The 16,088-nt window shown below is 41.2% G+C and overlaps 1 protein-coding gene and 1 pseudogene across 3 annotated transcripts in view; both read right to left on the bottom strand.

Moving 5' to 3' along the window:
• rad18 (RAD18 E3 ubiquitin protein ligase) overlaps positions 1-16,088 on the bottom strand; it is a 227,520-nt gene that overhangs the window by 186,671 nt on the left and 24,761 nt on the right. For 2 of the 3 annotated variants that reach the window (XM_048547656.2, XM_048547657.2), the window contains exons 3-4: positions 8,026-8,087; positions 3,535-3,605 (exon numbers count right to left, since the gene is read on the bottom strand). In XM_048547656.2, the coding sequence (XP_048403613.1) occupies positions 3,535-3,605; positions 8,026-8,087 (133 nt within the window). Of the gene's footprint in view, positions 1-3,534; positions 3,606-8,025; positions 8,088-9,633; positions 9,753-16,088 lie in introns of all 3 variants that reach the window. The other variant, XM_059649652.1, reaches the window with a different exon arrangement.
• On the bottom strand, positions 12,873-13,379 carry LOC132210214 (ferritin heavy chain-like; annotated as a pseudogene).

Genomic DNA, 16,088 nt, shown 5'->3' with positions numbered 1-16,088 from the left:
CAATAATCAAATTATTAAAGGCTCCAAGAAAAGAGACCCAGTCTGTAAGAAGTAACTAAATATTCTGCTGAAATAGTTTGCTTTATCCGGTTACTTCAGAATTCAAACATAAGAAACAGTTCTAATTGCCTGTGAACCCATAGTCCGAGGATTTCATGAAGGCCTGATATCAATTGTTGGAAATTGTTTATTGAACTGGCAAATTAAAATGGTTTTATTTTCTTTTCTAATTTATCCTGTCTGTCTGTCTGCATGAGAGTGGAGGTCAAGATCAATGAAGACTAGCCTTTAGATTATAGTTAGATTACCTTGTTGGTTATCCATGTTTTGTTAAAGTTACATTATTAATGATGAGTTATTAAGTTTAGTTTCAATTTTAAACTTGGTGTCCAAAATCGTTATTTGTAAAGACTGGTTAGAAACAACTGGGCCATTTGGAGGGTGACTGAATGTTTTAATTTCGCTGTGTTGTGAATCCAGCAATAAGGAAGTTGACTTTGTTTGGCTTGTTCTCCCTGTGTTGTAACAACACCTTGAAAGTTTACAAACGATACAAAATTTGAAAGCACTGCAAATAGATGGGAGGATTCTGTGGAAGTTCAAAAGGGCATAAAACAAGACGATGGAATAGATTCCCTACAGTGTGGAAACAGGCCCTTTGGTCCAACAAGTCCACACGGCCCCTTGGAGCATCCCACCCAGACCTATCCCCCTATAATCCACACAGCCCTGAACACTATGGGCAATTTAGCATGGCTGATCCACCCAGCCCACACACCTTTGGACTGTGGGAGGAAACCCACGCAGACACGGGGAGAATGTGCAAACTCCGCAACTGTGTTTTGTCTATCCTATTTGTGAATGATTGTGTGCATGTTCAGCTTTAAAAGGGATATGATTTAGATTTGCACAGTAGTAATTAATAATTCATTCTGGCTTATTAAACAGTAAGTTTTCTTATAATAAACAGATCTTTTATTTTTGCTTACTGATGAAACACTGCAGAAGTATCTTTTATAGAATTATCGAATCCCTACAGTGCAAAGAGAGGCCATTTGGCCCATTGAGTATCTACTCTCCAAAAAGCATTAGATCCAGATACAGACCCGGAGCCACACTCCACCCTATTCTTGTACCCTGCATTTCCCATGGTTAACCTACCTAACCCTAACCTATCACTGGATACTAGGGACAATTTAGCATGGCCAATCCAGCTAACCCGCACATCTTTGGACTATGGGAGGAAACCAAAGCACCCGGTGGAGGAAACCCACACAGGCACAGCGAGGATGTGCAAACTCCACACAAACTGTTGCCCAAGGCTGGAATTGAATCCAGCTCTCTGGTGCGTGAGGCAGGAGTGCTAACCACTGAGTTTTGTCTTAGATAATTGCCTGTAGGTGCAGGGGTGTGTGGGTTATAGGGGGATGGGTCTGGGTGGGATGCTCCAAGGGGCGATGTGGACCCGTTGGGCCGAAGGGCCTGTTCCCACACTGTAGGGAATCTATTCTAAATAGTGGTCAAGGTTAAGTAAATTAACTAACTTTGTGATTCAATTGGTAATGTAGTCACTTGAGGTGACCCATGAAACAGTGGCGCTCGTTACCAGCACACACTTCCATCAGGTTCAGGGCATTTCTTAGATAAATACCTCTGCTATTAGCCACTTCTAAATCCAATCTCCACCTTATCAACAAGTAAATGTCCAGCATCAGGCTATACTGCACTAGAAGAACAGCAGCTCACTTCATCAAAACCTTAGCTATAAATGATACAACTGCCTTCAGCATTTTGGGCCTGAGTGAGGAGTACAAAAATCAGCCAGGGCTCAATTTCTTATTGCTAGGCAGTGATTCCTGCTGAACTATGAACACACATAGACCATAGCCAAGGATAGGATCAAGCTTGGTAGTGATGCCCTTCATAATCAAATAGCCCGCTGAAAATTAATGATTAAGTGGGCATATAAAGAATAGTCAGTTACTGCCACCCTGTGGACATTCATGGAACCATCCGTTAGCAAGTACTGGCACCCATTTATCCATTGATACTATTCACTGACACCTTTTGCATGTAGTTAAATACAAACTCATTGCAAGTTTTCCATCAACTCAGAGTCATGGCAAGTTCAATGGACTATTTTTTTTAAAAAATGAGGAGACAGAAGCCAATTCTGGAACATCAGTGTGACTGACAAATAGGACGATGCTTTTGTATACTCCCCACATCAGGTTCACTCAGTTTTTCCAAGTTGACAATTGCTAAATAATGAAGAGTCAAACACTTCTGACAACTTCTGCAAATGTATTCCAAGCGCCAAATCCTCCTGTCTCCGAGGTAGTGAGGAACGTTTGAGTTTTATGGATATACTGTGAAGGCCACACTATTGCATCACGCAACTAGCAGCAATGCAGGTGCATTGGTTGGTGCTCAGTGTCGAGCTATCGTTCACTGCTGGCAAACTAACCGTTAGAAAGAGTTCCAGCAAACAGCTGGCTTAATAGTATAATTGTCACCTGAGGCAGTAGGTTATTAGCGCAAAAATGTCAATTTAACATTTCAGCAATTAATTTAGGTGAAGTCTTCAGTTTAGCACTCAGGGACGGATTAATTATGAAAAGTGTTTCCAATAAGATGTTAAAGCAAGCTCCCCAATTCATCTCAGGTGGATGTAACAGGCTGAAGAAAAGCAAGGGGAAATTCTTCATGCAGTCTCTGCCAAGATGTATTCCTCAACTAACATCATGCCACCCTTATTATCAGGTAACTATCTCACTGCCATTTGGGAGAGTTTGACATGTGTAAATTGACTACTGTGCCATCTACTTTACAATTTACAGCAAAGTATTTTATTCGTTGTGAAGCATGCAGGGGTATTCCGAGGGTGTGAAAAGCCACCTTATAAACACAAGTTCAATCTTTCTTTCAACAAAATACGTAACAAGGCGCCCCTACAGTTCAGCTGCACAACAAGTGACAAGATTCAATTCTCAGTGCATCCTGTGTGCAACTCAGCCAGGAATGTAATAGGGCTGCTTCCAGGAAGTCTCAGTTGCCCTGGGGTGCAGACAAACAATTTAACTTCCTATTACGGACAAGTGCCCAACAATTCCTGCAGGAGGAAGCAAGCAGATCCCAAAATGATCCGAAAGCTGTGATGAGTCTCCAACTGAACCCTTAAGTTTACAGGCAAAGGACAATTATTTCATAAAGGTAAGAACAGACAGTCCTCCAGTGGAACTATACTCCGGCAACAACCACTGCCTTCAGGAATAGGAGGTAGAACTAAAAAGGTAGGATAAACCTAGATCAACACAAAATTCAGCCAAGCAAGAGTTAAGTGCCTCCACTTGTAAACACTCTTAGACATACATATATATTATGCCACCAGTAACAAGTAAATTCCATTCATCAGGGGCAAACAAGAATAATTATTCTAAAATTATTCAAACTCTTTGGAAGACAATAAGCCATTCCAATGGAACGTAAATGAAGGCCTTCCACTCCATTTATTCAACAAAAAAAATGCAGTACCTTGCAGATCGGAAACATTTCACCACTTCATCCAATATTCTGTTATTGCGTAGCTCTGGTTCTGTCACAGGCTGTGGATTTGGTTGGGAGGAAGAGAAGAACAATTACAATTGAGGCTCTGGAAGTTGGCAGAATTTCCAAAAAATGTGGAAGCAAGCAAACAAGCAACATTAAGAGGACTCTTGGTTCAAATGTGCATTGCAATACGGAATGATATGCATTGGGCCACTTGAGCACGGGCTAGCTCCACATTGAGTTTTATTATTATTACCAACAGGCAAACCACATACTGGACATCTGGCTTCCAACAGAAACATTAAAAATCGTTCTGTTTCATGGTGCCAACTGTGCTTCTCTTGGATGTCCTCTCATGTCTGTCATCAGGTTGTCGTTTCAGATCCCACTTCAACATTTCAGCAGGGAAATCTAGGCTGACACTCCCTTATCATATCTTTTAGATAAAACATTACATCAAGGCTCTTTTCATCCTGCTGAATGCACATAAAAATTGCATGGCACCTACGTCAAAGTGCAGGGAGTTATCTCTGGTCATAATTAACGCATTGTCTTTTTTAGGATCTTACTACACACAAATTGGCTGCCATCTTTCTTATAACTGTGACTAAGCTTCAGAAATACTCTGCTGGCTGTAAAATGCTTTGGAATTTCCTGAGTTCATGACTTACACAATATAAATGCAAGTCTATCTTTCTGAAACTGACTGGAGTCTAAATGGCCATTAACCCATGGGCAACACAGTGGCTCAGTGGTTAGCAAGGCTGCCTAACAGCGCCAGGCATATGGGTTCAGTTCCAGCCTTTCCAACCTGTGTGGCGTTTGCATGTTGTCCTCATGGCTGTGTGGGTTTCTTCTGGGTGGTCCGGTTTCCTCCCCCAGTCCAACAATGTGCAGGTTAGGTGGATTGGCTATGCTTATATTACCCATAATGTCCAGGCATGTGCAAGATAGGGGATTAGCCATGGGAAATGTGGGGTTACAGGGATGAGGTGGATCTGGGAGGGATGGTCTTTGGACAGTCATGATAGGCTGAATGGCCTGCTTCCACACTGTAAGGATTCTATGATATTTAGCCCATCTGTAGTACTGTTACTGGAGCAAGAGAACAGTTTCTGAACAACTCAAACTTTTCTTCCTGGACAGCAGAACCAATAAGATAGAAACATCTGGCCCCACTGTTGAGTTCTGGTGACCAAAGATGTCATTTGTCATGATTCACCGTGCAGAGTCAGGCACTCCAAAATAAGGAAAGTAAATGAAAAAGAAACTTGGCGAACTGCTCCACTAGCCTGAAAAACATCTGGTTCCCCGACACAGGGTCTGTTTAGATTGTGAGAAGCTGCATAACAGTCTCTCTTCAGCTACAGTCTCCAATTTTAGAAAAGAAGTGATTTCCTACAGGTCACAACATCTTGCCTCTCAAACCACAAATGAACATGAAAGCAGAGCAAAGTCTCATACATGTGAAATAGAAGCAGAGCTAGACCATTCGACCTCTCGAGCCTGCTCTGCCATTCAACAAGATCATGGCTAATCTGTTTTGAAGTCCACTGTTGCAGCTGCCCACGTCTGACTGGCAAAGTGGTTGCGTGTTGGTGTTTTTAAACTGACACAAATGTTCAGTTGCTGATGCAGCATTTCGTATAGCTCAACTCATGGCCTTTATAGCCAGGCAACAAAATGTCTGAGTCACAGTAAGGTGGGACGAGAATACGGACAGTAAGACTCCGATAATGCAGCTCAGATGGAGACCGTCTGATTTGAAATTTCCTATTATGACATAAAATAGAAAGGGAAACCTTGACCAACTTTAAATGAGGCCTTTTAAATAATTATAATTAGAGTTACATATCAGACACCTATCCATACAATATTTGTAGTTTAAATGTATTAGACATTGGGAAATTTAGTTAGATTTCTGTAGAAATGGACACACAGACTAGTTTCAACAAACATGGCTGGAGAATCTTTTTATGGGTACCAGGTAGCAGTTGGCAAATGTCTGATATGGGGACTTGACAGTCAGTTTTGGGAATGGTCAGTAAGATGTATTGCTTGAGCCCAAGGACAGGTGATAGACAGTTCGGCAAGCATCACGAGATGATGGGAGGACTAAGGTGGACCATGAAGTTGTCCATCATTGATTGTGTATTTCAGGATTGGATGTGTAGATCAAAGGAGATGTGGCAAGCACTGATATCAACATTGCCTGTAACCATTGTAACATGGTATGTATAAATACCCTGTATTTTACTAGGAAAGGGAGTGTTCTAGAGACCTCTCCCAAGCCGTGTAGGTATAAAAATTGACTTGTGCCACTGAACTCAGGACTTAGACTCGTCTTTAAAAACCCTTTTCAACATCCATATTCCCAACCATCCCAGACAACCTGCAATTCCCCAGACTCACAATCAACGATACAAAGAAGACAAAGTATGCGATGTGGGCAATCAGAAACAGAAGTAGAAATTACCGCAAAAACTCAGGTCTAGCAGTATCTGTTGAGACAAAGCAGAGGAAACATTTCGGGTCCAGTGACACTGGATCTATCCACCTCTGCCTTAAAATTATTCAATGATCCTCCTCCAACACTTTGAGACAGCAAACTCCAGAGTTACACGACTGGGGTGGAAGGAAAATAAAGCTCATCTGTGTCTTCAAAAGGGTGAACCCTATTTTAAAACTGGACCTCCTAGTTCTGACTTGCGAAGGTGCATTCTTTCCGCGTTCAGCCTGTCAACACCACTCAGGATCTTATAAACTTCAAACAAGTCACTCTTCACTCTTCAAAACTCCAATGGAAACAAGCCCAGCCTGTCCAACCTATCCTCCAAAGAGAACAGACACATTCCTGGTATCAGTCTAGGAAACACCTCCGGTGCAATAACATTCTTCCTTCAATAAGGAAAACAAAGCCGCACACAGTATTCGAGATGTGGTCTCACCAATGCCCTGCATAACTGAAGCAAAACATCCCTACTTTTATGTTCAATTCCTCTTGCAATAAAGGAGAGTATCCTATTAGGCTTTGGGCTTTACCTGCATAGTATTCTTTTGTGAGCCATGCACCAAATCCTCTGCATCTCAGATTTCTGCAGTTGTTCACCATCTATGCTTTTTTTTGTTCTTCCAGCTAAAAGTCATTAATAACCTTACACTTTGCCACACTTGATTCCATCCATCAGACTTTTGGCCAATCGTTCAATCTATCTAAATGTCTTCTTCATAACACACTTCTCTGCCTATCTTGGCACCACCTGCAAATCTGACACAACTCCTTCAACTCCTATGGTCTCAGTTATTGACACAAATTGTAAAACATGGAGGCCGTGGCATTTATTTATTTAAATGCACACGCACAAGCTTGTATTTTCTGCAATAATCTGTGATGAAGCACCTTGCTGAATGTCCTCTGGAAATCCAAGAATGAACTGCAGCAAGATAAATGACAACTTTAATGCTTTACTTGGTTAAGGGGTAATTTGATCAATGTCGTCAAGACATTAACAGGAAAAGACAGGGTAGATAAACCGTTTCCGCTGGTTGGGCATTCTAGAACTGGTGTTGTCAGATCTTTAATATACACCTGAACAGGGTGGATACATTCTCAAATGGAACACTCTCCCAAAGGGCAGTGCATGAGACAATGCAGCACTCCTTCCACATTGCACAATAATACAATGTTTGAAACATCAGTACACAGGAGGTGCCCTGCAAATATTGCCACATACTCAAAAACATTCAGCCCTCTTTTCTAATAGTATCAGTTATCAAAAGAAAGCACCGCAGAGAATGCACTAATGAGTACACAATTTACAATAATCCCTAAGTACTATATCGAACTAACATCTCACAACCCAGAGTGTGGGCTCTCATCTTCGCATTTCCAATCTCCCTCACTTTGGTTGACTTTTGTTTTGCTCACTTTACAATTTCGCTCAGTTCTCACTCTCAATTTCATGTCCCTACATTTTCTTATTATGTATCTCATTGACCTGAAATTCTTGCTTTTCATCTTTCTCTGTAGCTTCCATTCAAATTCTAGCTTAATTCCTTCTTCTCCTCCTCAGTTTCGTTCATGGCTGAAATGCCCTTGGACAGATAATTGTAAAGGAAAACTATTTAAAAAGATGCCTTTTATAGGCGGAAGCATTTCTCTTTGAAGCCAGCAATTTCACACTTCTCTGAAGGCTTATTTTGTCCTTACATATCCTACACAAGTAGAAGCTTGGATCAGAACCTTGAGCACTCTAATCTGACCAAGGGTATATTCAATTGACAAAGACTTCAATGTCCTTAGTTAGTCACATCTGTAATGTAAACAAGGTCATCACCGGGCCAGACACACACAGGCCCATGCTCACTAAATTGGAAAAATATTAAGTTGAAATTTTAATGAAAGATCCCCATGTATCAATTTATTTCCTCATTCCATATCCCAGATTGACTCCAGAACTGCAAACTTTCACTTACCACACAACAGATTGGGCACTGGGTTTTGTACGATAAGAATTTCCGCACACAAAGGGAGCAATCTAGAAAATGGGACAAATAAAAAACATAATTATGGCACCTCAACCGCCTTTTCCATTCACAAGCCCTCAGAACAGGCAACAGAAATTGACCAACTGAGGAAAATATGAAGAAATGTTTCAATTTTCTGAAAGTGCTCACAAATAGGAATAATCAATCCATGGGATGTTTTGGTTAGAATAATAGAGTTGTGAAGGCACAAACATGTGGCAGTTTGTCCAAAAATCATTCTCCTGGTACATTTCAGAAAGTCATGATGCACCATTGAAAAATCTGAAAGTCCTGTGGAGAAAGTGTAATGAATTTGACCACAAAGCTACTTTCTTCCATAACTTCAGTTTTCAAAACGAATAGATTTCACCATATGTAGTAAATTAACTCTTCATATGCCTTCTGGATCAAACAAACTTGGGCAGCACTGACAGTGTACTAACAGAATTATGAATGAGCAGTTAGAATGAATGAAAAGCACAGAATTATGTCATAGAATCCATAGGATGGTCTATTCAGAGAGTTGATGGGATCAAATCTTTTTAGCATCGCATTCTATCATTGGTCACGTACAGGCATCTGCTGGCTGTTATATGGGGGCACTTAAACATGGCTGTTACAATGTAAACTGCATTAACTCATCTCCCATTGTATTGATCCAAGGTCAGACAATACTATTTTATGCTTTGTAACTTTCAAAGCAGTACATGGATCACTCATTTACTGCTATCAGTTATGAAAAATGGTGATTACATTACAAAGTATCAGAGGAATATCGTGATTTTTTTGGAGTTTAAGATCATGTGACTATAGCCATGTTTTTACAGCAAACTGTAGAAGTGTTTCTATTATGATCGCACATTCATTCACCCTAAAATGTAAGTAATAGATTCATATAAGCATGGAAACAGGCCCTTCAGTCCAACTTGTCTGTGCCGACCAGACATCCCATTTTGACTTAGTCCCATTTGCCAGCATTTGGCCCATATCTGTCTAAAAACTTCCTATTCATACACCCATCCGGACTCCTTTAAAATGTTGCAATTATACCAGCCTCCACCACTTCCTCTCGCAGCTCATTCACGCACCACCCTCTGTGTGAAAAGGTTACACTCGGGTCCTTTTTGAATCTTTCACCTGTCACCTAAACCGACACCCTCTAGCTTTGGACACCCCACCCTCGGAAGAAGTCCTTTGTTATCCACTCTATCCATGCCCTTCATGATTTTATAAACCTCCACAAGGTCACCTTCTCCTTCTACTTATCTGTTATGATAGCCCAGGGTGCACTTATAGATTTAAAAATAATTCAAGGTAGACAAGTTGATGCATCCTGATAATAGAATTGATTGTGTATAGTACAACATATTACTTCGAATCAATGGCATCAGGAAGAATTTGAAATGCTGGATTAGGAATGGACTCCAATGTTGTAGGAAAAAAACTTTGCTCTTGAACAATGCCCATTAACTACAAAGAACGAAAAAACGCAGGAACAGGCCTTCCAAGCCGACACTGATACATTTGCCTTTCCATATTAAAACCGTCTTCACTTACAGGATCCATATCCCTCTATTCCCTTCCTATTCATGTATTCATCCAGGTTCTTCTTAAATACTGCTATTGTGTCCGCTTCCAAAACCTTTTCTGGCAATGCGTTCCAGGCATTCGTCAACCTATATGCAAAAAACATGTTTTGCACATCTCTTTTAAACATCACACCTCACCCCGCACCCCCCCACCTTGAACCTTTGACCATTAGTAAATTGACCCTTCCACCCTGGGAAAAAGCCTAATACTTTCCACTCTATCCATGTCACTCGCAGTCTTAAAAACTTCTTTAAGTCGCCCTTCAACCTCCTGCGTTCCAGTAAAAACAAATCCAGTCTAGCCAACATTTCTTCATAGCTAAAATCCCCCATAACAGGCAACATTCTGAACATTTTTCTGTATCCTCTCCAATGCATCCACATCTTTCTGGTAGTGTGATGACCAGGACCGTACGCAATATTCTAAGTTTGGCCTAACTAAAGTTGTTCAAAGCTGCAGCACAACTTGTTTGTCCTTATACTCAATGCTCTTTCAAAGTCAAGCACACCGTAAGCCTTTTTTACTACCTTATACACATACGCTGCCACCTTCTGATCAGTGGACCTGCATGCTCAGATCCCTCTGCATTTCAATACTCCAAGGGATTCTGCCATTCATTATATAATTACCACCTGTATTTGACCTTCCAAAATGCATCACCTCACACTTGTCTGGATTAAACTCAGTCTACCATTTTTCTGCCCGTGCCTCCAGCTGATCTCTATCCTGCTGTACCTTCTGACAATTCTCCTCACTCTCTGCACCTCGACCTACCTTTGCATAGTCCATAAACTTACTAATTAGACTAGCTATGTTTCCCTCCAAATCATTTACATAGATCACAAACAGGAGTCCTAGCACTGATCCCTGTAGAATATGACTAGTCACAGCCTTCTATTCTGAAAAGCATTCTTCCAACGCTACCCTCAGTTTCTTTGATGAAGCCCATTCTGAATCTACCTTGCCAGCTCACCCAATACCGTGTGACTTCACCTTTTGTACTAATCTGCCAATGAGGGACCTTGTCAAAGGTTTTACTGAAGTCCATGTGGACAAAGATCAATCGCTTTTCTCTCAATCACCTTCATCACCTCAAGCTACTGAGATATGACCTCCACCACACCAAACCACGCTGTCTATTGCTAATAAGTTCACTTGTTTCTAAATGCGTACAGATCTTGTCCCTGAGAATCTCTTCCAACAATTTCCGTACCACCAACAAAGTGACTCACAGGCCTGTCATTTCCAGGATTATCCCTACTATCCTCTTAAACCGTGGGTCATCACTGGCTATTCTGCAGTCCTCTGGGACTTTAGCTGTGGCCAGAAGACACAAAGATCTCTGTCAATGGTCCAGCAATTTCTCCTCTTACCTCCCTCAAAATCCTGGGATAGATCCCATCAGGACCTGGGGACTTATTTACCTTAATACTTAAGACGCACAACGTCTCTTCCTTTTTCATAGCAACTTGGCTTAGAAACTCAACACTCCCTTCCCAGAGATCATCCTCCACTAATTCTTTCTCTTTGGTGAATACCAACACAAAGTATTTGTTTAGGATCTCATCTACCTCTTCTGGCTCCACATAAAGATTCCCTCCTTTGTCCTTGAGTGGACCAACCCCTAGCTCTGGCTACTCTCTTGCTTTTTATACATGTATAAAGCCTCTGGATTCTCCTTAATCCTGTTTGCTAACAACTACTCATGACCATTTTCAGGGCTTCTAGTTCCTTGTTTAAGTTCTTTCCTACTTCCCTTATATACTTCAAGGACTTCATCAGTTCCCATCTTCCTAAACCTTACCTATGCTTCCTTTTTCTTTCTAACCTAGGTCATAACATCACTGGTCAGCCAAGGTTCACGTACCTTGCCATACCTATCCTTCGTTCTCACAGGAAAGTGCCTCTCCTGAACTCTAATCTACTGCTGTTTGAAATACTCCCACATGTCCAATGTAGATTTACTCAAACAGCCCCCTCCAAAATAAATTCTCCAGTTCCTGCCTAATACAGTTGTAATTTACGGTCCCCCATTTTAACACCTTCCACCGTGTTCAGTTGTTATCCTATTCATGAGTATTTTAAAACTCACCATACTTTGATCCCCCACTGAAACTTCCCTCACCTGCTAAAACCAATTTCCAAAAACCAATATAACACCCCTTCCCTGGCCGGACTGTTTACATATTTGGTTAGGAATCCCTCCTGAATGGTCCTTAAGAAATCCTGCACCATCCAAGGCCCCTAGAACATGGTGAGTCCCAGTCATATAGGGGAAATTAAAATCGCCCACCACAACAACCCTGCTGTTTCGACATCTTTCCAGAATCTATCCGCATATTCTCTCCTGTACCTCTGGCTGCCTGTAGCGTACCCCCAGCATTGAGATTTCAGCTTTCCTATTCCTGAGTTCTACACATATTGCCTCGCTGCATGGATCCTCCAAAGTAATCTCCTACAATACAACTGTAAGATACTCTTTTACCAGAAATGCAACTCTCCCATCCGTTTTACCTCCCTTTCCATTACACCTAAAACATCTAAGTCCTGGGATTTTCAGCTGTCAGTCCTGTTCTTCTTTCAGCCAACCTGGAGACAGGTCATTAGCAGTCCCCAGTACACTTCACAGTCTTTATTAAGAATTTGGGCTGTGACTTTGAAGTAATACAAGTAATTCTGCAGATGACACCAAAAACTGTGCAAGAGTTAAGATCGTAGAGGATGGCTATCAAATCAATTTGGATGTTGCAAGCAACAAGCCCACAAAATGAAAAACTGTGCTTAATTTAAATAAATGCAGCATCACGAGTGTTGTTAAGTTGACCACAGAATACCATTTGCCAGGAACAAAAGTGAAGGGCACTGACAGAAAATAACATTAGGCTACCATGTACCAAAGGGTTTTTTTTAAAACACTTGACACAACTTTTATGAAGTTACACCATCAGCAGCTGTGCCACATAGTTTGCCCACATGATAAAAAAACTTTGCTGTGAGTTTTATTCCCCATTCCCCAGCAGATTCACCTTCACCTTTCAATTTATAAACTCAAGTTCGCAATGAAAATTAACAACCCATGTAAAAGACAATGCCAAAAACCTGACTCCATTCACAAAAAAGGTAGACACTCACACGTTGTGAAAAAACATTAATTGTAGACAAGGGGTTAGAAATAGAGGCACAACGGCTTCCAAGTGGTGAATCTTTTAGCTGCATTTTCCCAGGGTATGCTTATCAAACAGGTACTCAGCCATGTCATTCTGGGGAGCTTACATAAGGACCAAGTTGATGATGAAATCACCAAGCTTCTTGATAGCCTGGACCTGCTCATCCAAGTCATGAACTTCCAGGAAGTCACAAGGGTCGATCTTGTTAGTAGCCAATTTGTGCAGCTCCAGCAGAGACTAGCTCACCATCTTCTTCAGATGAGGGGTACACCTCATTTGCTTCAAGAGTATTGCCTCATTCATCATGGTCACGTTTCGTGACATCCTGGAGAATGACATGACCTACTCTGATTTTGGAACTTCACCAGCTTCTCCACGTGTTCCAGAACCTCATGGGACTGATGCTGGAAAATCTGGCAACATTTTTCAGAGCAACATTATCCTGGTCAAAGAAGGCATACATAAACATGCAGACTCCATGCTGATCTGGCTTTTGACGACCGCTCCACAATCCTGGTGGTAGTTCTGGCGAATTTGGGAAGCCATTCTGATCTCACTGTGGTTGTCCAAAGAAAAGCGTTTAAAATAAAAATTTCACTGAAGGTTCACGATCACGGTATAGAAACTGCATCAAAAGTTATTAAAGTATTAGGCTGTACAAACAGAACTATTCAATACAAGTCAAAAGACACCAATCTTCATTATCCAGATCAACGGTTAAACCTTATCCAGAGTACTTGGTGCATGTTTGACCCTTTTCTCTGTTTCTCTCTCTCTCTCTCACTCACTCACTCACACGTACACAAATCTTGATGGTATTGAGACTATGGAAATGATTCAGACCTGTAATTTTAAAATTAAACTCAGCTAAGCAAATGGGCTTCAGGAAATTGACTGATTTCCTTCTGAGCAGAACAGGCTTGGGTGAAACCGCTACAATAATTAAGTATTTGGAAAGTCTCCCTATCAATAGATTATTCAAATAAACACTGGGAAAAAACCCACAAAAACACAAGTTGAAACCAAATATACACAGAAATACATTGCATCCTGCGTGGTTCACTTCTTTCCCCAGAGAATGGTGAGCCTCCCAAATGCATGACCTGCTCAGTGTGGTAAATGTTGACTTGCTGAAAAGAGAGCTGGTTTAGTTCCTGACTGGGAATTGAGACCTCAACTTTTATAAGTAGATGTCAGATTTGTTCCAGCTGATAACACGCTCATCAGAATTGGAGGGTTGTGTGACTTCCACTTGAGACTCAAGCACAAAAAAGAAAGATGCTCCCATTAAAGTAGCAGCAAGCGGCAGATGCCAAAAAAACTTTCGATACAACTGCAAAGAGGAGTAAGAGAGTTCTCTTATGCGGTGGCCAATAATTCATTTCTTAATTATCAAACAACCTTAGGATATCCTGACATCGCAAAAAATACTATTTAAATGCAAGATTCTCTCTTTTAAACTCAGCCTGAGAGATAACTTGGGATTATTTAGAGAGAAATTTTACAAGTTTTCTTCCTCCTCAATGGGGCTGGGGTTTTAGTCCCTCCCCTGGCCCCCCCAATCCCCATAGGGTGCCAAAGAATGGAAGATGGCAGCGGTGTAAAATAGGGAAGATGCTGGCCTGCTACTATGGTTTAAGGGGAGGCTTGGTGGACCTAGGAGGTCTTCTTCAGTTTACTATACAGGGGAGCTCAGTCACATGCTCTGGCGCTGTTGAATGTGTGACCCAGGGATCCGGGTGAAAATGACCTGCTTGACAGACACATAGAAGGAACTGAACGTACACAAACATTTTTTCCCCCCACTTGTGGCTAAGTCCAGAACGGGACAGAGGTAGCCAGTAAGTACATCTGTAAAATTCCATTAACAGATCAAACAAAGAGTTTAGGAAAAATGCTTTAACGCAAGTGATATGAATGTGGAACACCCACAGGGAATGACAATCACAAAAAGCACTTATGTATTAAATGAGAGACTTGACTTACATCTAAAGCGAAGAAGAATAAAACAGAACTAGCTTTTAACAGGAAAAAAAACGCAGAAACAGAAGGACTGTGGAGCAGATATTCAGGTAGGAAGCTGTAACACCTTCAACACAGGAAAGAATGCCAGTTCACAGCAGCATTTAACAACAAGCCAAGTATTAAATGATCAAATTTTTGGTCAACGGCGATCGTGCCTGTTTTCCAATCTCCCCCTATTTCTAGCTGCCCAGTCAAAAGCCTACCAAAGTCTCAACTTTATGAGGTGATACATCGCCTTTTATAGCCTTTCTAGATCACACATGGCTGATTTAGACCCTCAGCCCTCTACCTATGCTTTTGCTGCAGTAAGGCAAAAAGCCCTGACTTGATTATGTCCCATGGGGATTCCTAACCCAGACCTATGTATTTCCCCTGTTATGTGGAGACACTTGCTTTTTTGTGGAATTATCATTTCTGAATGTAAGTAGCAGATGCACAAGTAACAGATATTGTTTGAAATACTTGATCTCACTAGAAAACAAGTATTTGTATTTCTACAATCGCTTTGTTGTAAAGGTTCCAGTACTCCTGCACGTTATCACAGAAATACAACCACTGCACATTAACTGCATAAGTACCTTGATAATAATCGAAGCGTTCAGCATTTTGTTTTAAGTTACTAGTTGGTAAAGGTGAACTGTGAAATGTTAGAGCAAACATAGCACAAAATCTCTTGAACAAAGGCATAGGGGCATATTCATTTACTAATACCACAGGTCTTTCAATTTATCTTTTGGCATTCATTTATTGAGTTGACAGTCTGTTAGATTGAGAGGTAACCATATTTAAGTTTATAAAATAATGAGAGGTATAGAGAGTGTTTGCGGTAGTTGTCTTTTCCCCTAGGTTGGGGGATTTCAAGGCTGGGGGGCACATTTTTAAGATGAGATGAGAACCATCTAAAAAAGATACGAGGGGCAATTTTTTTTTTACAGAGGGTACTTTGCATGTTTAATGAAGTTCCTGAGGAAGTGATGGATGTGGGCACAACTGCAGTGTTAAAAATCCTATTGCAAAGACTCTTTCAAGGATGCTGACCATGAAGACGTTGTCCTCCTCCCTCCAAAAAGATCTCTGTGGCTCACTCTCCTATCACAACCCACGATTATCCATCTATCCACAAACAAACTGGAGAATGCTGCTTCAAGTCAATGTGGGCACCAGTGGGTACAGCAGCAGGAACACAGAAACAAGTATGGTGCAGTGGAACAGTGAATTTATTAAATCAAT

This window comes from Stegostoma tigrinum, chromosome 11 (genome assembly GCF_030684315.1).
Source record: "Stegostoma tigrinum isolate sSteTig4 chromosome 11, sSteTig4.hap1, whole genome shotgun sequence".
NCBI classification, from domain to species: Eukaryota; Metazoa; Chordata; class Chondrichthyes; order Orectolobiformes; family Stegostomatidae; genus Stegostoma; species Stegostoma tigrinum.
The sequence above is the reverse complement of the archived record's forward strand: the minus strand, read 5'-3'. Positions and strand labels throughout refer to the sequence as shown.